The sequence below is a fragment of the Vulpes vulpes genome, chromosome 9 (assembly GCF_048418805.1).
Source record: "Vulpes vulpes isolate BD-2025 chromosome 9, VulVul3, whole genome shotgun sequence".
In the NCBI taxonomy this organism is placed as follows: Eukaryota; Metazoa; Chordata; class Mammalia; order Carnivora; family Canidae; genus Vulpes; species Vulpes vulpes.
The window spans coordinates 33,284,870-33,308,085 of record NC_132788.1 but is presented as its reverse complement, the minus strand read 5'-3'; the positions used below and the strand labels follow the sequence as shown (position 1 = coordinate 33,308,085).

At 38.1% G+C, this 23,216-nt stretch overlaps 1 protein-coding gene across 4 annotated transcripts in view; it reads left to right on the top strand.

Annotated features, from left to right (window-relative positions):
- Positions 1 to 23,216, top strand: part of PALLD (palladin, cytoskeletal associated protein) — a 401,027-nt gene that overhangs the window by 182,494 nt on the left and 195,317 nt on the right. For all 4 annotated transcript variants that reach the window (XM_072719731.1, XM_072719730.1, XM_072719732.1 and 1 more), the window contains 5 exons: positions 2,874 to 2,940; positions 4,219 to 4,324; positions 7,274 to 7,348; positions 11,298 to 11,439; positions 11,955 to 11,978. In XM_072719731.1, coding sequence (XP_072575832.1) covers positions 2,874 to 2,940; positions 4,219 to 4,324; positions 7,274 to 7,348; positions 11,298 to 11,439; positions 11,955 to 11,978 — 414 coding nt within the window. The remainder of the gene's footprint in view (positions 1 to 2,873; positions 2,941 to 4,218; positions 4,325 to 7,273; positions 7,349 to 11,297; positions 11,440 to 11,954; positions 11,979 to 23,216) is intronic.

Below are 23,216 nucleotides of genomic sequence, written 5' to 3'. Positions count from 1 at the left end.
GAGATTTCATAAGGGTTGGACAGGTGTGCAAAAAACCAGCAAATGGGTTTTGTCCAAGGGTTGCAAACCTTTTTGGCCCTTTACCTTTCTCTGAAAATTAACTGGAAAAAATTGCAAAAAAAAAAAATTTTTTTTTAAAAGGCTTTCTAACTAGATAACAAGAGAGGGTTTTATTTTTAAGATTTAAAATGTTGGGAATCAGATGAAAAACAACTATTTGTCTCCCTGGTTCCTGGCCACTTTGAGAGCATCCGTGATAACTTCTGTAGGATTTTTGCAACTCCTCCCTTTCTCTTCAACACTCCCATGATTCCAGTAAAATTGATCTATTTCTGGTTACCCATGATTTTCTGGTAACCAAGGCTACTGATTATTTTTTTCCCCTGCACACTTCCCATATCTGCTCATCACAGTTAAAGCTTTCTCCATCACCTATTTTTGATGATTTGCTGGCTGTGCTGCTCTTTTATTTTCCTACTCCCCCGGTTCGCCCTGCATAGTTAATTTTCCCCATCACTACATTCATGGCCTAGACATAAAGTCCAAACACACTGGTCCTCGTATTCCACATCTCACCTAACATTTCTAGGCTGGCCTTCCCCTGCTGCCCTTCTGGCATGCTGCTCTTCTGTGTGGCTCCATTCACTTCCCCAAATGAACGTTTGGAGTTCACAAGGTTCCATTCATCCATCCTGCCAGAGGTTGAAGGCCTGTCTTTAACAAGAGATGGAGTTAAGCCCTCAGAGGAATAGGTGTCCAAAGCACGTAAAGGCCATACAGCGTGGGGAAAGTCATAGATCACAAGTTCAGGAATCCTCTCACTACTGCTTTCTAGTTCTGTGACCTAAAACAAATTACTTGATCTCTTGGCCCTTCAATTTTCTAGTGTGTAATTGGACATAATTCACCTCTTAGTGAGGTGAGTTATTATAACAAAATGTTATATAGTACCTAGGAGATTGCCAGGCAAAATAGTTAAGTACTCAAAAATACTCAAAAATTGGTAGTTCCCTTCCTAAACCCACCTCAGTTTTTCAAAGAACTTATAATTTTCTAGCAGATATGATGTTATAAAGGGACCTGAGTAGTATAAACAAGAACACAGGGTGTTCAGAGAAGACAGAGCACAGAAAAAATTACTAGGCTTATCTTAAAAAAAAAAAATATCGAGAGAAGACTAAGTTTCCTATGAAAGTGAATAATTAAAACTACAAACATGGGAAAAGACCAAGAAAGGAAAGCCCTCACCTCCTTTGGATCTTTATTCAAAGTCCCCATCTTAATAGAGCCTTCCTTGCCACCCTCCCCAAAATTGCATCCAACACCATCCCCATCCTTACACCCTTGCTCTGATGTGTTTTCCCATTTAACTCACCACCACATCATGTAATTCTGTTGTCTCTTGTCTGCCTATCTTCAGAAGAACGTAACCTCTACAAGGGCAGGGGTATGTGGTTTGTCTATATTTCTTCGCTGTGGCATGCCCATTACGTAGTGGAGTGTACAACAGTGAATGTGTTCAACTTTCTGGCTTGGGGCTGTAGAACATGGAAGTTCTGGCTGATAGAGCTAGAAAATCTGGTTAGAAATGACAAAAACTACTAAATAGCATTTTAGGTTTTTAAATTTACTGAGTTGTAACTCCTTATATTAGTTTTTTTTTTTTTAACAAGAAAGGTGTGTTATAGTTAAAAAAAAAAAAAAGTGACCTACATTTAAGATTGACAGAGTAAGACAAGATAAGAATCTATTGTAGTAGCCCAGGAACGAACTGAAGAAAGCCTATACTAAGTTGTAGTGAAATAAATAGGAAGGGACAGCAAACATTCCAGTAGAGTTACCTAAACCTGACTGTTAAACCAATAACTAAAAGACTGGAGAAGTAGAGTCATGGAAAGAAACACTGGGCAGCCATCCAAGAAATTAAATAAATGCATATATTCTAAATGTATTTATAAGCAACAATAATTAATTGCAAAGAGTATATTTAGTGTGATTCCATTTGTAGAGATATGTACATAAATATATGTATGTTAATTTATCTGACAAATATACATCAGACTCTTAACAGGTGAAGAATGGCATTAAGAAATGTACCCACTGGTCTTTAGTAGCAAGTCGCACAATTCTGTCATTTGGTTACTTTTCTATAAGCATGTATTATTTTATATTAAAGTATCTTCAAATAAATTAATAAATATGTCTCATAACAAATATCAAGAGTGTACTTCTAATTATCAGAATTATTTTAAATCTGTTACTTAAATCTCATGTGACAAAACACGTAAGCATTAAAATGCTAGTGCAGTTTGCATTTTGACTAAAAACCTAATAAGGTGACCCTTAATTAAAAAAACAGTAATGAAGTGAATGAATTTGGGGGCACATGATCCAAAATCAGAGACCTTCTCGTTCAAGAGTGAAGCCACTATTTTGTTCTAATTAACAGAGAGTCAGAAAGCATCACCTAATTAATGAGTAATGAAGATATTATAATGCACACAGTGTAATCTCCTGGGAAAGGGTTAAGGTTTAAAATCATGAATGCTTTGTACACGAACACACAGACACGTTCACACATTTATTTCATAGTTTATAAGCCATTTAAAAATGATTGTGATGACCAAAGTGATAAAAATGAAAGTAATAGTAAGTCTGACATTGAAAACATTTTGCTTTAAAGAAAGTTTTTTTTTAGTAGATGTTTACTTTAAATAGTTTTCTGAAAAAACAGTTCAGGAAAAAGTGGTCTGAACCATTCCCTATTTCAAAATAAGTCTTTGTATGCTCTATTTAAAAATGAAAAACAGTACTCTTTGAAGCAGTTGTAGATACTGCTCAAATCTTAAATTTATTATTTTTCACTTTCTCAGGTACCAGTTCAACAGATTCTGAGAGTGAAAATTTAGCTTTCAAATCAAACCCTGGAGCCATGCCACAGTAAGTGCCTAGGATCCCGTCAATTATATGTATAACCGAGAATGCCTTACAGAACCACTGGGGGTAAGAGCAGTGTGCATTGTGCTGTGAAAAAAGAGGTCAGCTGATGTCAGTCAAAGATCAAATATTTTAATGTGGAACACAATTTTTAACTTAGGAATTTAGACTTTGAAGTCTGCATTTCATCAAGATGCAAAAAATCAGACAGTAGACAATCTTAAATTTCAAAGACAACTAACTCATCATAAATATACGAAAAGAGCAGTGTCATTGAGAGGAAATTAGTGAAATCATTACCTAAATGTAAATGAGGGGCAGTCTGTTCATACAGATCGGAAAATGTCTAATTAGGTCAGAAATGGGTTTCTGCTTGGCTAAAGTCTATTACTAGTTAGATCTTAATCACGAAAATTGTAAAATTTTGTTCTTCTTACAAAGACAAATGGATTATATCTCCAAATAATTATTATGTCAGTTGATGGTAATAATTATTTTTTTGTAAAAATAAAATGAAACCTACCAGAATTTTGTAGAAAACTCCATGAGTATTGGGACGGTGTTAATAAATTCCTTTGATCTGCTAGCATATGCAGTAACAATTATATCTATTCAGCATTAAATAATCCCTGAGTATTAATGTTAAAGGAACCTTATGAGATCATATACTCTGTCACTTCTGATTTCAGATAAGGATCTCAAGTTTTGTGAAGTTACATGACTTGCTTGAGATTGCACAGCCAACCTCTTAGCAAAATTGGGCCTAGAAACCAACTCCTCTTAACCTTTCTCAACACCTCACTAACTTATGCAGTAAGAAAAGACAAAAATGCCAAGACATTCTCAACAAAATTAGAAACCAGAACAAAGAGCAGCTGCTAGACTTAAAATAGATCACTGAAACTTTGAATTAAATACAGACCCCTAACCCTAAGGATTTCAAGTGTCTGCTTATTGCTAAAGATTGGACCTTTTCCAGATATTTTCTTTTCTCTTAGGATTTCCAAGTTCAATACTTTAGGTTCTCTGATAATAGCTGAGGTACATAAAGTTATTTTTCTTTTACCAGTGTATTTTGCTAATATCTATAAGGTCATTCTCTGCATTAGTTGACTATAGCAATTCTAATTGTAGATTATGGCTTCCCATTTCTGAAGCACTTACAATTGAAGTAGATTGAGCACACAAAAAGAAACTGAGCTATTGTGGGAAATCTTTCATAGAATAATCCCTGCTTTAAAAGAAATTCTGATGGAATACACTTGCCTCCTTATTTTTCAGAGCTCAGAAGAAAACAACTTCTGTTTCCTTGACAATAGGATCGTCATCTCCAAAGACAGGAGTGACTACAGCTGTGATTCAACCACTATCTGTCCCTGTTCAACAGGTAAGTGTTTCTTGGGCCAGAGAGCCCAATGAGTCAAACTCATTAGCAGACTTCTTGGTTTAAGGATTATAGCTTTGATTCCAATTAGTACTCCCTGCAATATTTTTAAAGTGGAAACACAATTGGGAGGAAAGAAAAAGGTAGATGAAAATCCTTCCCTTTTTGGGCAGCCCCAGTGGCCCAGTGGGTTTAGCGTCGCCTTCGGCCCAGGGCATGATCCTGGAGCCCCGGGATCGAGTCCCATGTCGGGGTCCCTGCATGGAGCCTGCTTCTCCCTCTGCCTCTCTCTCTCTCTCTGTGCCTCTCATGAATAAATAAATAAAATCTTCAAAAAAACATCCTTCCTTTTAATCCACTAAAGGTAATCTTTAATCAAAAACATATCACCAATTAATCAACATCTGCATGTCCGTTCAGAACATCTCTAATGGCCAGTAATCTGGTAAAATGGTATCTCCTTTAGCTATGACTATGATTGTTCTTCCACCTATGTGTCCTCTTCTGTTTAGCCAAATTTACTAACTCATTTAAAATCAATTAGAAGCAAGAAAAGTCCACATACCAACAAAAGTTTGTTCAAGAGATAAACAGATAATAATAAAAAAAAAATCAGAAAAAAATAAAAACAATAAAAAAAATTCAGGTTCCTTGACTTAACCAAGCTTTTTTTTTTTAAAGATTTATTTTATTTATTCATTCATGAAAGACAGAGAGAGAGAGAGAGAGAGAGAGAGAGAGAGAGAGAAAGGCAGGCAGAGACACAGGCAGAGGGAGAAGCAGGCTTCATGCCAGGAACCCGACTTGGGACTCGATCCCCGGTCTCCAGGATCATGCCCTGGGCCAAAGGCAGAACCAAGCATTTTTTATCCTGCTTTTATTTCATTATAAGACTGCCGTATCCAAGAAAGAACAATTACAAACTACTGGAAAGTAATAGTGAGTTTACGTTGCAAACAGAAACAACAGGAGATTAAAAAAAAAAAAAACAGTAAAAAAAAATTGAAAATCTAAAGTTTTTAATCAGATGTATGTTACTTTGCCTTTGTGCTATGATGTGTATATTTAAAAACAGCACTCACAAAAGGCATCCCCACCCCAACCCTTGAAATGTAAAGTAATTCCTAATAAGTATGTTTTGTGAGCATCACCTGGCCCTCTATCTATTGAGCATTCACGTGTTTTAGTAATTGGATATGTGGAATATGGAAACAGTAGAGAAAAGACATTTGAGTTTATAAACTTGAAAAGAACCAACCAGCCTAATTCATTCAAAGATGGCATAAATACTTCCTTTAAATCCTTAAAATGGAGTGGAACGTATAAAAATCTTTCTGATTAAAGCAATGGATTTTTTTTGGTGTTAAATATTTAAATATTGATGAGTGATGAATGCTTATTAGCACCATGCTAAGGCGTTTCATTGGAGAAAAAAAAAAAATACATCACCAGCTTCATTCCCAAACAGTTTAAAGGACTATGCATGGGAAACAGGAAATATACATATGAAACATTTCTTGCATGTGGCAGCATATGTTAAAGTGTGACAAAAAAGCCTAAGAGCAGAAAATATTTAAGTACCATAATAATAATGTAATAATGGAATATATCACTCAATAGAAGGTAATATATTCCAGTCATATAGGTGGGTGGATGAGGGGCTCACAGAAACTCCATTGCATTATTATTTTTTAAATTTTTTAAAGATTTATTTATTTATGATAGAGAGACAGAGACACAGGCAGAGGGAGAAGCAGGCTCTATGCAGGGAGCCCGACACGGGACTGGATCCCAGGACTCCAGGATTGCACCCTGGGCCAAAGTCAGGCGCCAAACCCCTGAGCCACCCAGGGATCCCCCATTGCATTATTATTTTAAGCAATGTCACATAAAGTTGAACACCCTGGAGCCAGATTGCCTGGGTGCAAATCCCAGCTCTACCACTTGATGTAACTTCTCTGTCCTAGTTTCTTCATCTGTAAAATGAAGATAATACCATCTACCTCACAGGACTATCATGAGGATTCAGTGAAGGAGTGAATCTCCGTATAACACAGAATAGTGCCTGGCACAGATTAAATACCACATAAGTGTTCAAATAGTCTTTGGACATATAAAGATAACAAAAAGTGAAACCCAATCCCAAATCACAAGCCAATGAGAAGTCTTCCAAGGATAATGAATAAGGCCCTTTACTATCTCTATAACTCTACCAGCATTCTCAATGATGACTTGTGGCATATTTAGACATATAATATCAGATCACCATCATCTGGGGTTAAGAAGTGAACAATTGCTTATATAGAAAGGGATAAATCCAAAGGGTTTGAAAATAAATGATTTAAGTAAGAAAGAGAAATATTTTCCAGTCACTACTCTGGAATCTTTATATTTCCCCAGAGATGAGTGCCATTTCACTAAGTATTTTAGCACCTTTGTTTTTTTGCACATCAAGGAAAAACAATGTATTCCTTTTTAACTTGTTTCCTGTAATCCCTCATATTAAAAAAGAGTACAGGTTAAAAATAAGGTAGATGTTTGATAACTTACCTTCTACTGCCAGCAACTTGCGCTTTTAATTCAATGAATCCAGACTGTATTTAAAAATAAAATGTAGTGTTTGTAAGAACTTTTGAAAAGACCCCTGTGGAAGTCCCACACACAGAAATCCATTTGGTAATAGCATTTAAAAGCTCATGGATCCCTAAGGAACCAAGGAACTTTTACCTTGAATATCCTTTTGAATAGAGAAGAGGAACAGATGTGAAATGAGGATGTAGAACACTGTCTGTACTGTGTGTAGGAGTCAGACTAGCAAAATGATAGATGGTGATATTTTCATTCCCTCATTTCATTTATGTGGAGCGAGCCCAATAATGAAAGGCTTCTTTAGCACATCTTTTTAGCAGTTTATATGTTCAGAATTTGACCCATGCATCTCTGCTTTTTCAGGTTCACAGTCCAACCTCGTACCTCTGCCGACCTGATGGAGCTGCTCCTGCCTACTTTCCTCCTATTTTTACAAAGGTCTGACATCTGCAAGTCTCATTCTCTGGGTTTGCTTTGGTACTTAAATTCCATTCACATGGAGCTTCATGTAGTCGTCTTTAAACATTAAAATGAACAGATCAGTAGGCTCTCATGGTTACCTTTGGGGCTAAATGGGTATTTACAGAACAGCTGTTGCTTGAGTCTAGTTTTGTCAAGGGTCTGAAAAATGTGGGCGTGGTCAGTGACTGGATAGAGCTTACAGTAGAGTGGGAAAGACAAGGCAGGTAGAAAAAAATTGAGACAAAAGGCTGTATAGGAAATTAGGAAAACCAGCAAGTTTTATAGAAAGAAAAAAAGGACTAATATTCAGCTTGTTCTCTAAGTTTGTGTTTTGCATTGTCAAGCTGAAGGATATCCATTTCCTTAGTCAACTGCTCAGCTTGGAAATGTCTTCATGTAGCATATCTTTTGTAATTCTCTCAAAAAAAAAAAAAACCCCAACAACAAACAACCTTTATTGAAAGACATCTAAAAAGGTCCAGATATGGTGGAGAGACATACCATGTCTGTGGACTGGCAAGTGGTGAAGAAGTCATGACTCCCAAATTAATCTAAATTTAATGTAGATCTGGCTGAAATTCCAACGGGTTAATTTTGTTTGATGTAGAACAACTTGATTCTAAGGGGAAAAAAAAAGCCTAAAAATAGCTTGGGTACCTCTGAAGAAGGAAAATCAGATGCTGGTAAGGGGTTTGTCCTCGGAGGTGTCAAGACTTTGTGAAGGTATGGTAGATAGGATTGTTATTGTGCTGGCATGCGACTACACAAATTGGCAGGTAATCAGAATAGAGCCCACTGACACTCCACTATCTACAGAAACCTGCAGATCACTGGGTAAAGAATGAATTCTTCAGAAGAGATAAAAAATATATTAAATTGGACTCCTACTTCACACTTTTTGCAAAAACTCAGGCCAAGTAAACTAAAGACGAACATGAAAAAACAAATCCACAAAACTCGTGCAAGGCCATAGGGAAGAGCATCTTGCTTGTTTTCTTGTAGGGAACGATTTTTTTTTCCTTCCTAAGCCAGTCTGTATCTACCTTTATTAAAAAGCTTTTCATAAACAAGGTCCTTAGTGTAAGACACTGGCAACAAATGATAATATTTGACAACAACTTTGAAAGTACCCCCCAAAAAGTAAAACCTGACCAAAAACAATGCCACTATCATAGTCCATGGAGTTGTCCTTTATTGCTTAGAACAGCAAATGTTGCCATGGTGTGGGTAACGCAGGTGCTTCGTGGTGTTAGAGCTTTTCCAAGGCAATGCACTTCATCAGTGCATCACCAGGAAGCCTATGTTACCTGATGTTGATTTTGTGGGAGTCCCCAAAGCACTTCTTGCTTTAAGCAAATAGAGAGGATGTGAGGTTTTGCTTTCCTCCCCCACAGGGCTTCACCATAGTGACCTGGCATATGGTGATGTTATGGAACTCCTCCAGGGCACTAAGAGAAATCCCCCAAAGCTAGACACAAAACCTTGTTTCCTCCATTGCATTCTAGCTCCTGAGACATTGACATTATATTAGTGGTATATCCCCATCCCCCAGAAGAAAGCCAAGAAACATACTGTGTGCTAACCATACAGCTTAGTAAAATGAAAAGTGAAACATTCTATATTTTTATAAAGGTTGATTTAAAAAAAAATCACAAACTGTAGAGAGACTAGCAGCGTGGAACACACCTCACTGTGCATCTCCAGTGCCTTCTACCTTCTGTGTCTAGACCGTAGACTATCTCTGTTCTCTGCAGGACTGTTTCCCTCCTTCCTGGGTTTTGCTTTCTCCTTTGTCCCTTTGGGCATCTTCTCTCCCAGTTTTGCTGGCTCCTTTTGGGCCTGGGCTTTGGTTTTAGAGGGGCAGGCTTAGAAGAGAAGTCTGCTGATCTCCTGTGTAACTCAAAGTCACCTTCACTTTGTCACCTGTAGCATTTTTTTTTTTGGCCTTTCTTTTGGGCATGATGGTGACTGTGAATGTCAGGTGGGCTTTGCTGTCTAATAGGTGCCCCCATTTATTTCCTCATGCTCCTCTGGTTAGAATTTCCAGGCTTCACAGCTGGTCAGAAGCATAGCCAGCGCCTCTGCCTGCGGACCAACAGGCTTAGCTGGGGCAGCAGAGCCTGGTGGTGACTGTGGGATGGTGCGCAGTAGGGACACATGTGACACCAGGAGAGCAGCTAGCTTTGTGTGGCATTTCTTTCTGAATAGTACAGCGCCTTCAAGGAATCACAATAAGGTGGGCTGGATATGACGGGAGGTGCCCTTGTGTGGACCCTAAAACACTCAGGGGGCCCTAAGTCCTGCCCTGAGTGGATGATGAAGGCTGGCTCTTTGTCCCCATCAGGGCTCCTCATTGTGCTCCTGCACGTTCTCCTCATGGCTCCGTCTGTTTAGCTGTGGCCTTTCTCAACTGCTTTGGGTCCCTGGCACCTACCCATTTCCTATTATCTCTAAATTTCCAACGTGTGAATGAAACACACAATCCTAGGAATAAATCAGTCTCCTTTGGTGCCTGAAATCTCAGACATGAAAAATATGTGTGTGCCATTTGAAATCTACCATGAGCAACTTCCTGGACGAGACTGGAAGTGTTTAATAATTAATCCACACCCTGGGCCCTGTGAGTGACACTGATCCATTACATGAGCTCTTCTCTGGACCCAGTCACAAAGTCAAGAAGTCAGTTTAAAACCAGAGATTTCCTACATTTAAAAATAAGGAAGGAGAAAGAATACAATCAGAAGTAGTTAATAATCTTAGCCTTTTCGCTTAAAAAAAAAATTCTTGCTAAGTACCAAGATTATCATCAAATACCGTCTCAGACTTAGTATTAGCCTTCTATAGTTCTGCTGACATCTGCAACTTTGAGAATTTCCTTCGAGCTCTATCACACTGTCTATCTACAGCCATTTGTAGCAGCATTTGTTCTTCCCAGCACACCATTTGCTGTCCCTTCAGAGAATCTTAAATAAACAAAACCAGAAAAGACTTATACTTTTTAATACGAAAGTATTTGCTCTCGGCTGGTGTGTGAATGGATTGCACTGTCCTATCTGAATTATTTTAAGAGTTCTATATAACCTATATAAGATCTCATACCCTGGTCAGAAGTTGAAAAGTCAAAAAGTTTAAGTAGGCCCCATTGCTAAGTAATCCTGGAGGAAGAAGATAGAGGGAGGACATATGTGAGGGGCTTATTAATCTTTTGATATTTAAAAACAAGTATAAAAGCTTTACCTCTTTGCATCCATGAAGCCAAATTAACTTCTAATCTGTGGGACTGTAAAAATTTACTGATCTGGAGTTGGAGTAAGGTCAGGGGCAACGAGGATAATTACCAAGGAAGAGGAAATGAAGGTCATGAAGGGAGAAGTACTGCAGGTTTTATTATTTTACTTAGAACTTCAAAATGAGAAAATCCTGAAACCCCTTATCTTAATAAACCTGACATAGGAAGCGCATTGGCAGAGGTGGTGGGGAGAGTACATGAAAAGGTTGGGGCATATAAGAACAAATATATGCCTTTTTTCTCTTCCTGTCTGGTTTTCACGAGAATCTACGTTCATATGGAGTATAATCATTTTAGGAAGTTTGCATTTCACCAGCTAACTCTTCAGTGTAGACTGGGAAAGGTAATATGTTGCCATAAAATTCCATAAATATCAATGTGTCAATAAATTTGCAGACAGACCCAAAATTTCTACAGGCCCAGTGGTAGACCTTACTAATCTCATTACCCAGAAATTATGACAAGCTAACGATCAGTGGATTTCAAGGTGTTTATTTTTACCTGAGTCAGTGGTAATTATTTTATGATGCAGATTTTGCATTTTTTTCTCCTAAGATTTGGAAGCTTTATTTTGTGTTGTAAAATTGTGTAAGAGTGCACTAAAGTCTAATGGGGAGTCACTTTCTTGAATTTTAGGAACTACAAAACATAGCAGCATCAGAGGGTCAGGTGGTGGTTCTGGAGTGCCGGGTCCGAGGAGCACCCCCTTTGCAGGTCAAGTGGTTTCGACAAGGGAATGAAATTCAAGATTCTCCAGATTTCAGAATTCTACAGAAAAGTAAGGAGAGGTGCCCATTCTCCCACACCCATCCATTTCCTTCTCTCAAGCTTCAGAAAAACCAAGAAGGGCTTAGCCATTCAAATGAATTGATTTTTATTTTTGAAGAGTAGTGAGACCAGATCATCTGTAAATATGGGGAGCTCAGTAAATTAAAGCTGTGGGGTCACTTGTGTGCCCCTTTGAAAGTCTGATAAAAGTTATATGTTCTTTCTTCAGAAAAAATGTTATGCACATTTGAATTCAAAGTTGAGCAAATAATTTTAGGAGGTTTACAAGCCTCCTGTAAGCCCTCTATAAATTGCGGTTTAAAAAAACTTCCTAGTGTAAGCTGTGGAATTTGGGTTTTTGTATTTATAGAAATATAAATTGATCTACTTGATCTCTCTTGCATTATGGAGTTCCCTTTATTCTGCAGACATGTCCTGTATGAAGTAATAGAGAAAGATAGGTAGGTTATTAATGGAACCCTATTCTAATACTCTGATTTATTTTTTTCCTCATGTGGCAAACAGAACCTAGATCTACAGCTGAACCTGGTAAGAAGCTCTTTATTTTTTCCCCCCTGTGGTAACATATCTTTTGAGTTTCAGTAGTTCTTTGTTTCGGTTTTAAAGCCATAAGTAGAACAATGTTTTTGCAGTTCCCTGGAAATACAACACCCCCTTAAAGACAATATCTTCTTTATCATGGGGTCTATACACTGCATTTCACGTCAGCTTCTTTATTAGTAAAACATTAAGTTCCATTCAGACAAAAAGGTCAAGATCAGTGACTTAAGGCTTTTTTAAAAATATAGTCTTTTATATTCAGAAAGCAAACTAAGCTAATGATGAAAAAAACATCCTCCTAAAATTCCAGCAGAAGAGAACCATCTGCTGTGTATTTCTGCTGTTACCAAAACCTACTAATGGCCCGACCCTCCAGCTTAGAAATGTGTCTCACACGAGAGCAGCCCAAAGATGTAAGCAAGCTGACCACTGGCATTTCTCATTTATGTACCCTGAGCCATAAAGTTTTACTGTTCTACAAGCATGAAAAAAGTCATCTTGCTCTAGGATCTCTCTTAGTTACGAGGTCATTTGACCTCATCGGAGTGCTGTGTTATCCAGAAGTGCCAGGTCCAACCTTCTCCTGCTTCAGACTGCTTGTATATTTATGACTCCTCATGAACTAAAACAATGTTTGCAAAAGAAACAAAAATTTTTGTCTGTGCATTTCATAGGATGTCCTCCTTGAGACTACTTTTGCTTGTATTTCTCCATCAGCAAAATTACCAGTTTCACTGACTCCTTGACAAAAGGTAGAAAAACTGATTTGTGCCTCTGCTTCAGCATCAAGCAGATTCTGCAGTTATGTCCCTTGGGAGCCATGGCTTTGCTCTGTCCCTTTGGGAACATGAAAGTTTTCTGTGGGCTCCTGCAGGCCAGGTTACTGTGGTTAGTCCTGTACCTTTCACATCTGAGTGTTGTGTCATTAAAAGTAGGGTGTGATCCTTTTAGGATCCAAAGGTTAAAAGATGCTGAGTAGTAGCATCCTTAGTGAACAGTGGGGATTGATCTAGTGCCTTCTTGTCATGATTACGACTAGAGCATGTTACTGCACCAAATGCGTGAGTCACCACATCAGATACTGTCATCACTTTCCAAAATGTGGAAATACACAACTTCTTATTCTGTCTGTGATAGGTCTTTATATAAAATTGCATCATGCTGGTTCCCTGATACATGGAACTTCTAAAACTCAATCTACTGCATGAGCTCAGATTTTAGGGCACATCTTTTGTGTTTGCTATTTTAAATAGACTTATCGATAGATATAAAAGGAGGAGCCAAATACCTTTCTCTACAAAAAAGTTTGTGAGAAGTCTATAGGCAGTTTATGTCTTTTGATACCTTATATACAAATAAAACTAAAGTTTTGGGACACAAGTTCTAAAAGCATGACTACTGGGACAGATTGGGATTGCTGTGATGTTGTGTTTTTGATTTTGTGCAAATTCATGCAACTCTTTTTCATCATGTTGTTCGTTATCCATTGTCATCACCTACAGAGGTGACAATGATTTATGAAATGTCTCCGATGATCTGTGTTGGAAAACCATAAACTGACCATCCTCCAAAAATTCACAACCCTGGTTGGAAGCTGCACAGTTTAGTTTCTGACTGTGTACGTGTTTGACAACTGAAAACAGTATATTGGCCAAGAAGAGATAAATTTGGGTGAGGAAGGAGAATAGACCCATCTCTTACACCCCTCTTTACCAGCCTCTCCCCCCTTACTTCTCATACCACACAGTCTTTCTCTTTTCTTTTTTTTTATTTTTTTAAAGATTTTATTTATTTATTCATGAGAGACACAGAGAAAGAGAGAGAGGCAGAGACACAGGCAGAGGGAGAAGCAGGCTCCATGCAGGGAGCCCGACTTGGGACTTGATCCCTGGTCTCCAGGATCACGCCCCGGGCTGAAGGCGTCGCTAAACCGCTGAGCTACCCGGGGTGCCCCACACAGTCTTTTTCAATTATGATTTGCTGTTTTGCATCTAGGATATAGTTTTGATCATGATTATGTAATAAAGTTCTCAGCAGCTTCATGGAATAAAATGACCTCTAGAACGTACTTCAGTGCCTTTTAACAGGCAAAATCGTGAAGAAGAAGAAGAGCAAAGTATGGGAGGCCATCCCTTTAAACTGAAAAAACTGAGAAAAGTTTCTCCTCCTTGTCACTGAATTTCTTATTTTTTCCCCTTCAGTTTGATCTGAAAGCATTTAAGAAAACAGACTCCTCCGTTCCAACCATAATAATAGAATTCACTGAAAACAAATATTTCTTGGCACAGAACTATGTCAACCAGATCTGTCAATACAAGAAAAAAAAAACTTGTATATGGGCAGGAACTACTAAAAGACGAAGCACAGCTAGTTTTCTCCAATCTTGGGTAAATTCTCCATAATTATGCTTACTACAGAACTGGAATTGCCCCTTTGTTCTGCATAATAGAGCATTAAAATTCTCTCCTTCAGGAAATCTACAACTGGCATGTAGTGGTAAATAAATTTCATGATCGTATTTTTTTAAAACAAAACTTTTAAACACATGAATGGCTATTCAAGTGACTGCTTCTGTGAGCTATTATGAGTGAGAACTTTAGAATAAGCAAATGTTAAAACATATTTGTATTTAAACAATGTTTTGGCATGCCTGACAAAACTGGGCATGATTAGGATTCTTTCGTTAGTAGCCAAATGTTTTCCTCATATTGACCTTGAGGTTGACCGTTGAAATGGATGGGGGAAGAAACAACATATATTGAATGATGTACATTCCTTAAATGACCTGATTGACTACTTTATCCATTAGGCCACTGAACTGATTCAGCCATATAAAATGGATGTAAGAACTGGCTCCCCTGATAGCTCATTTTTAGCCACTGTTAAGTGGAAAGGAAAAAAACAGGACTACAATACATCTGAGGAAAGAGATAAGTTTTATAGGACTGGGCCAAGTGATGTTTTCCAAATGCTAAAACATAAATAGCCTTTGAAATTCAGGAACATATTTAAGCATTTGGATTTTATTACCCTTTCTTCCTACTCAGTTCCAGGCCTCTGACACATTCACTCTTATTCTTCCCTCACTGTCTAAAGCGTGCCCTCTCTCTCTCTCCCCATCTCCTCCCTTCCTCTCTCCCTTTCTCTCTATATATCTCCTTTTTCCCTCCTTCATTCTTTTTATCTCTTTACTCTTCTTCCTTTTTTAAAATCATATGTAAGATGTGTTAAAGCTCTAGATAGAAAACTGAAATTCACTAGGACCTAGCTATAGCCCCATTAGGGATTAGATATTTAGATAAAGAAGGAGCTAGCTAGCAGATTGTCTCCTAATGCATTGGAGAGACTGAAACAGGTTTTTCTTGTCACTACTGTGTTGTATCTGTCTAATGTGTTTTACACTCCCTTCTCTGTCTAGACAGAAGTCAGCTTGCATCACAAATCTTTTCAGACTGTTTTGTGAATTAATAGCTAGTCAGCTTACTTAAGACCAACATCCGTTTGTCATATTACCTGCTCTGGCCTCTTTCTTTGACATTCTGACTTTATACTGATTGAATCCTTCAAAGACTAGTCTGGGACAGGGGTGGTGTGGAGGGCACAGAACACTCATTTGACAGCTGTTAATACTCAGGCTCTTACTCAGCTGTCTGGAAACAGCCACAAACTGTATTGGGTTACTTCTATAGCATTGTCTAATGGCATGCAAAATTAAAAATACTGTGTCTTGTTGGCTGGGAAATTATAGATATAAAAATGCGGTGCCTTGTACTTTCAATATGAATCTCTGCTAACCAGTGCCACCTATCATCTTAGATCTTATAAAATAGAGTTCATGTTTTGATTCTGTGATTCAGAATGTGAAGTTAATTATATGTGTTAAATGTGCTAATGTGCCGAGTTGCAGGAAAGCAATAGTAAGGAGGTTTGAGATCTCAGTAGATTGTACGTAGTTCAAAGCTTAATGCAAGTCCAGGTTAAGATGGTAGGCTAAACAAAAGTGGGTTGTGTGAAACCTGTGGTTCTCAAACCTGGGGTACCACATCAGATTGAGAGAGGTGCTGTAATGTTTCACATTTTTGAAGCAAAGGCAATGATACTCAACATCTGATAGATACAACTAGAAGTTTGAAACAGTTCAGAATTTCAACATTAGATCACTCCACATTCTTTTCTATGACATCATATCTTTTTGAAACTGTGTTTTTGATGTGTATGTGTTGATAAAAAGCAAGTGACACATGAAAATCAATGTGGAACATGAAATGAGGCTGGCTGTGGCCCATCTGATCTCAAGAGTTCTGCAGTACACAACAGATGCATGCATTCATTAGTTAGTAATTGTGGTTATTTAGGAGTAAAATAATACTTGTCTTTCAATTAATATGTATTTTTTTCAAACAGTAGCTAACTTTTGTTTTAGTAGCTAACTTGTTAAGACCTAAATACTTGTTCTTTCAAAATAACTAAATAAATGAAGCTGTTAGGTATATCTTGACTTAGGAGCATCATAAACTATTACTGAGACAGTTAGGGTTCCACAGACCAAGGAAGTTTGGTTTAATCTCTGGGGAGAGACAGAAAGTCTTGAGGCACACTTGAGAGTGCACCAAAAAGAAAATTGACCGACTCTTAGAATTCTGAATTTTCAATGCTCCTACTCCCAGTTGCCTTCTGAACTGACCTTCTAGAATGCTGGCCTGTGAGCCTTTCCTTTCCTGGCAGAGCCTAAAGGACTCCTTTCTGGGCAATCTGAACATTCTAAGAGAAAAAAAAAATCGATGCATGTGATATGGGAGTTTCTCCAACAGAGGACATCCACATTACCATAGGGAGAAGGCCAAAGTTGACAAGTTCTCTGTCTTGCTCAGAGCTTCTAATTAACTCAACCTGTAAGACAAGAAAAAAAGACCTCTGAAGAAACATCTATCATGGATGATACAGAAGAAAAGAAGCAACTCCCTGAAAAGCAACTTAGATAAAACAGACTTGCAGAAAGAAGAAAATGTAAAAACAAAACAACACTCCTCTTAGATAAGAGAATCAGTGTGTCCAAAAAGTAAAAAGTAAAAAGCTTTTAGAAGAGGGGAAGAATGTTTGGAAAACAAAAAGTTCTTGGAATGAAGAGTTGGTAGCAGAAAAAAAAGTTGAGGAAATGTCCCACAAAGTAGGGAAGAAAGACAAGAAGGAATTTAAAGGAGCAAAGGTTAAAAAAAAGAGAAGAGAATGCTGGAGAACCTGCTTAAGTAGACTACAGATGTATAATTGGGATTCTAGGAGAGAGAACAAAGAAGGGGGAGAGATTATCTATGAAATAATTTTTGCAATTCCCCAAGCAGATAGCAATTTCCAGATTGAAAGGACATGCAGCATGCACAGTGGCTGAAAATAAGTTCACAGCACTGTGCATCATGAAATTAGAATATCCAGGACAGGGAAAGGATGCTGCAGTGTCCAGGGAGAAAACATCAAGTCCCATAAAGCTAACAAGATTGGAAGTACTTAGGACTTTTCAGTAGTCATGGGAGACACTAAGAGACAATGAAGCAAAGCCTTCAAAAATTTACTTTATTTTATTTATTTATTCATGAGAGACACAGAGAGAGAGGCAGACACACAGGCAGAGGGAGAAGCAGGCTCCATGCAGGGAGCCTGATGCAGGACTTGATCCTGGGACTGGGATCACGCCCTTAGCTGAAGGCAGGCTCTCAGCCGCTGAGCCACCCAGGGATCCCAGCCTTCAAAATTCTGAAGTAAAATTACCTCCAAGTTGGAATCCTATACTCTGCCAAACCTTCAATTCCTTATGCAGATGTAGTTAAGAGTTTGCAGACTTGCAAGGTGTCTTGCAAGCGGCTTTCCTCCACAACTCTTTATGTAGGATGTGCTCTACCACAGCAAGAGAATTCACCCAGAAAGAGGAAGATGTGGCGTATGGGAAGCAGAAGATCAGATGCAGGCAGGAGCCCAGTGGAGCCCGCAGGAGGGTAACAGCTGTGGGTCAGGAACAGAGGACCAGTCCGGATTGGAGGAGTGTGATGCAAGAGGTAGATACATTGACGCTTGCTTTGTCCTTTACTCTGATGACAGAATGACAGGGTAGTAAGCCTGACCCAGATTCTCCTTTCTCTTGGTCTTTTGTGCTCTCCCCTCCCTGTACTGCCTCCTGGTTCAGTTGAGAACATTCTTTTCATTCCCTCCCCACCATCCTGACTTGGTCTGGTGCTGAGACTTGGAAGTTGGCCACATTGATCTTAAAAACAAAGGATGGAATACTCCACCACCGATTCTTGTAGGCTGTTCGGTCCCTGCCCACACTCAGCCCCACCAGACCCTCCCACCCCCCCCCCCCCCCGCCCCCCAAGTGAGCCATAGGTCTCCTGAACTCACTCGTGACCTCGTCTCCCAGTTACTCCTGTAGGGGCTTTTGTAAACTCACAGGGTAGTTGAAGCCAGTTTATACCCCAAGATTGTTCCTGTGAACTTTTTCTAACAGAAACAGGTTTGTCTTTTCTTTACACAATAAGACTTGAGCTTATGACTCAATTTTCTAACACTGAACACATTTTTTAAAGGATTTTATTTTATTTTTAAAAAGATTTTATTTATTTATTCATGAGAGACAGAGAGAGAGAGGGGCAGAGACACAGGCAGAGGGAGAAGCAGGCTTCATGCAGGGAGCCTGACATGGGACTCGATCCTGGATCTCCAGGATCACACCCCGGGCTGAAGGTGGCGCTAAACCGCTGGGCCACTGGGGCTGCCCTAAAAGATTTCATTTGTTCATGAGAGACACAGAGAGGGGCAGATTCCCCGTGGGGAACTGGGGACTCGATCCCAGGATCTGAGCCGAAGGCAGACGCTCAACCACTGAGCCACCTGGGTGTCCAACTAAACACATTTTTTGAAGGATACATATGTGATAAGCATAAAGAAAATCAGAGGACTGATTATCTCAAAAGGAAAAGGAGAAGAAAGATGAAATTGGGGAACACACAGGTATTTCTAATACTTTATTTCTTAGACTTAATGATGAGTGCATAGGGGTTCGTTTTATTGTTACTCCTTAATAGACAGTGTATTTAAAATTCCTCTAGGGAACCCTGGGTGGCGCAGCGGTTTAGCGCCTGCCTTTGGCCCAGGGCGCGATCCTGGAGACCCAGGATCGAGTCCCACGTCGGGCTCCCGGTGCATGGAGCCTGCTTCTCCCTCTGCCTGTGTCTCTGCCCCTCTCTCTCTCTATGTTTCTATCATAAATAAAAAATAATAATAATAAAAAAAATTTAAAAAAATAAAATTCCTCTAAAAAATAGAAATATCCTCTATGTAAGATAGAGTTTGCAATTGTAAAAAATATCCTTTATGAAAATTTATGCAAACATTCTTTTTACCCACACTGTATCTCATCTTGTTGATTTTAGTACAGGTTCCTTTTTTCTTCTTTTTTGAATTGTTGTATTAAAACAATTAGTTGTATTAGACAAAACATACAACAAAAAGTTGTATTAGACAAACCATGTGGTTTGGAAGGTAAAAGCTAGATTTCTTTTTAGTTAGGCTGGACCCCAAAGGGGAAAAAAAAGGCTGTGAAGGAAAGCATTTATAAAAATGTCCCCTTGTTACCCAAAGGCCCTAGTAATATTATCCTTGCTCTGGCTCATCATTTTACAAGGTTTGGCAAACAGAATTATTTGTATTTAACCAAGTGTTAAGTACATCAAAAATCTGAATGAAACGACCTCTGAGAGATATTTATATGATTAAGTAATTTTTAGGTAACTATAAAAAACAATTTATTGGCAGCAAAAATAAGTTTCTAATTTAGTACTTTGTTACATGCCATCAAAACCTTTCACTTAAGAAAAATGGATTAAAGTGGATCATAGAGTTATTGGTAACTTAAAAAATTTCCGTTTTCTAAAATGGGCAGCGTTTTTAATACAGATAAGTAAGCCTCCAACTGCCTTTATTTGACATAAGCAGTCATTCCTTCATTTTCATTTCTCAACAAAATGTATTTTACAGATGTCTTAAAGAGATTTGTTCAAATAAGATGCTACCGGATGAGAATGCAATATTACACTCTAGCTCATCTCATTTCCTCATGGCTTTCTTCATTTTCATAATGTCAGAACCATACAACCATGATGCTCCTTTCTCTCAACAAAATGTGAGCTTATTGTCACTTTGGGATGAAATTTTCCAAGAGAAGAAAAGTTGAACAGCCTCTGGGGCATTTGACTAAAATTCTATCTAGTAAAAGTTACTGAGACAGAGCAATACATAAAGATCAGTAGAAGAACATGCCAATGCTTTTCTTTCTTTTCCCTTCCCTTCCCTCCCCTCCCCTCCCCTTTTTTCATTCTTCCATGAGTTTGTAGCCTTTTCTAGATGTTTAGTCACACATCAAGTCTGTACATGACTATGCTTTTATGCAATAGAAGTATTCCTGAAAACTCATAAAATGAGTTTGAGTTTTGCTCACATTTGAAACAGTCTTTTTGTAAAGCAAATGCTTACTTTTTTCCTGCAATCTAAATTTCATCCATACACTTATTCAAAAATATTTATGGAGACCCTGCAGTGTAAGAGATGCTGGCCATATACCCATGAACAGAACAAATGCTTTCGCTTTCATAGAGGCTATAGTCAAAGTACCAGAAACGAACAAGACATTACACAATAAATTATAGTTGTGAGAGCTGTCTCCAAGCAAAGTCTGCCATCCTAAGATTATGGTGGATCTGACCAAGTCTAATAAAAAAGGCTTCTCTGAGAAAGTCATGTTTAGGTGGAAACATCAGGCTGAGGGCTTAAGGATGTAAGTGTATGTGGCTTTGCAAGGGGAAGCCAGAATGCCCTAAGCTCAGAATGAGAGGAGGGGAGAGGCCAGAAGGAACCAGGCAAGTAGTAGCAGCCTGATAATTTAGGGTTCTGTGACCATGTTGAGGCTTTGTAATCTATCCTCAAAGTCATGAAAGAATGTGGCGAAGATAAAATTTCATTCTCGAAAGGGCCCTCTGGTTTCGAAGGGGCAACTGTATACACGCGCACGCTCAGGCTTAAATATATATATATATATACACACACACACATATTTATATATATATAAATATGGCATATATAAAAAATATATATTTGTATATATATTTTGCCATATATATATAAAAACATATATATGGCATATATAAAATGGCCATAACTAAAAAAATCACAAAATCCTAGATAACCTAAAAAGGAACTTAAAATTGTCAAGATCATCACTCTAAAACCACTGTACATCATCCGTGCTAGATGAGATTTTATCCTGTTTCTCAATGTAGGTTTCAATGCACAGAATTATGTCTATGTTTACAGTTAAGGCATTCTCAGGTATTGAACTGGTGTCAGGTATCCAAGTGTCTCCAGAAATTGCCATCTTTTCAGGTATGAATCATCATCATCATCATCATCATTATCCAAGGTTTTGAGAGGACCTTTCCAGAGAGCATCAGACACTGGCAAAATGGTGCAGGGACTTGGGCGATGGTTCCCCAGGCAGGAAGCACCTGGGGGTGCTGAAAGCCAGAAAGTTTTCCTGACTCCCAGCATCATCTGCTACAGGGAATAAAGGTGACCCACCTCTGCCCGAAGCCCATCTCTAGAGGGCAGCCAGTAGGTCAGGATCTTTTCTGCCAGAAGTCAAACAATTAGGATGTTCATTTCTTCTGATACCAGCATGTCCACATTGTACCCCCATTCTAATATATCTCTGAGGACACACAGCACATCTCCTTGTGCAGATGAATTTCCTATTGAATTACTTGGATAATGAGAGTAATTAAAATTTTCAGATTCAGGAAACTTAAATCTTTCCTTACCTCATTTTACTCTGAGTTCTTTATGCCCCTGAACTAGGAAAAAAAGTGCAGAACAACTAGAAAGGCCTTGTCCTGTAGAAAAATAAAAATAAAACTTGCTCGTGGGAGGCAGGATGACTATTTCAGCATTTTGACTTTAGCATTAATTAACCATGACCTTGAGACAATCACTTTGGACCTCACCTGAAGAAATGAGAGATTTGGGCTAGTCAGTCTCTAAAATCCCCTACAACAGTGATGTACTAGGTTTTACCCTTCTCTGTTAAATACACGTTTAACTCCTTCTGTAACCATATGTATTTAGTTTAAAAAATTTCCAGTCCCTTGTACCTTCCCAGATACATCCCACTTTCCAAATGGTTAATCTTATGTGAAGCTCCAACTTGAATTATTTCCACACTTTTTATCTTCCTCTTCAATTGGAAGGCCAAGAACTGTACTGTACAGTACAGTCAAAACACAGGATTAAATCATGCTATCATTCTATTTGTCTTCTGTGAACTTTTTAATCGCATAATAATTGTGTACTTCCAATGTATCCATATCTCAAATCTTTACTGATTGAGACGAAGGTGAGCATGCCTGAGTTTACACCTTCCTACCCCATTACACTACAGCTCTTGTTTTATAGGATGTAGTCATAATTTGAGCATGATTTATAGAAATATTGAAATAATAAAACATAGTATATAACCTCGGTTCAGAACTTGGATAAATTTTTCTTTGTCCTATTATCAAGACTATAGCAATTGGAAGTAAATATTAACTGCTAATATTGAACCCAATTGGCTTTGTTTTCCCCTAGGTTAAAACCAGAAAATTCTGTAGGATTTTACATATAAATCTACATTTGCACTGGAAACTCTGAATGTGTCTTTTAAAGGTCTATTTTGATTGCAAAACTTCAAAAGTGTGTTACTCAGTGGTAGGATGTGAAATGAGCCATCACAGTCAGCTCATCTTAAGTCCTATGAGGCCTGATGTCACTGTATATAACTGTATATAACTACCTGCTGCAGTATAATCCAGTGTAGTCACATTATTTTGCCCCCAAAAGTATTCCAGTTAATTGTGGAAAAGCTAGAGTCATATATTAGCCAATATTTTTCACCATATCTAACACAGGAAGTCTTCAGGGATCCTATCATCTCAAAAAGAGAAAATAATGCTATTTGAAACAAAGCAACAGCATTATTAAGAATTTAAAGTAACTTGTAATTAAATAAATGTCAATGAATGGAATATAAAGGAAGACTTCGTTTTATACTTTGTGATTTGTTTATATTTATTACTTTTATTTGTATTTTTAAAATGAAATATTTAAAGATCCTTTTGATAAAAGTATTTTAATTTTATAAGGTAAAAC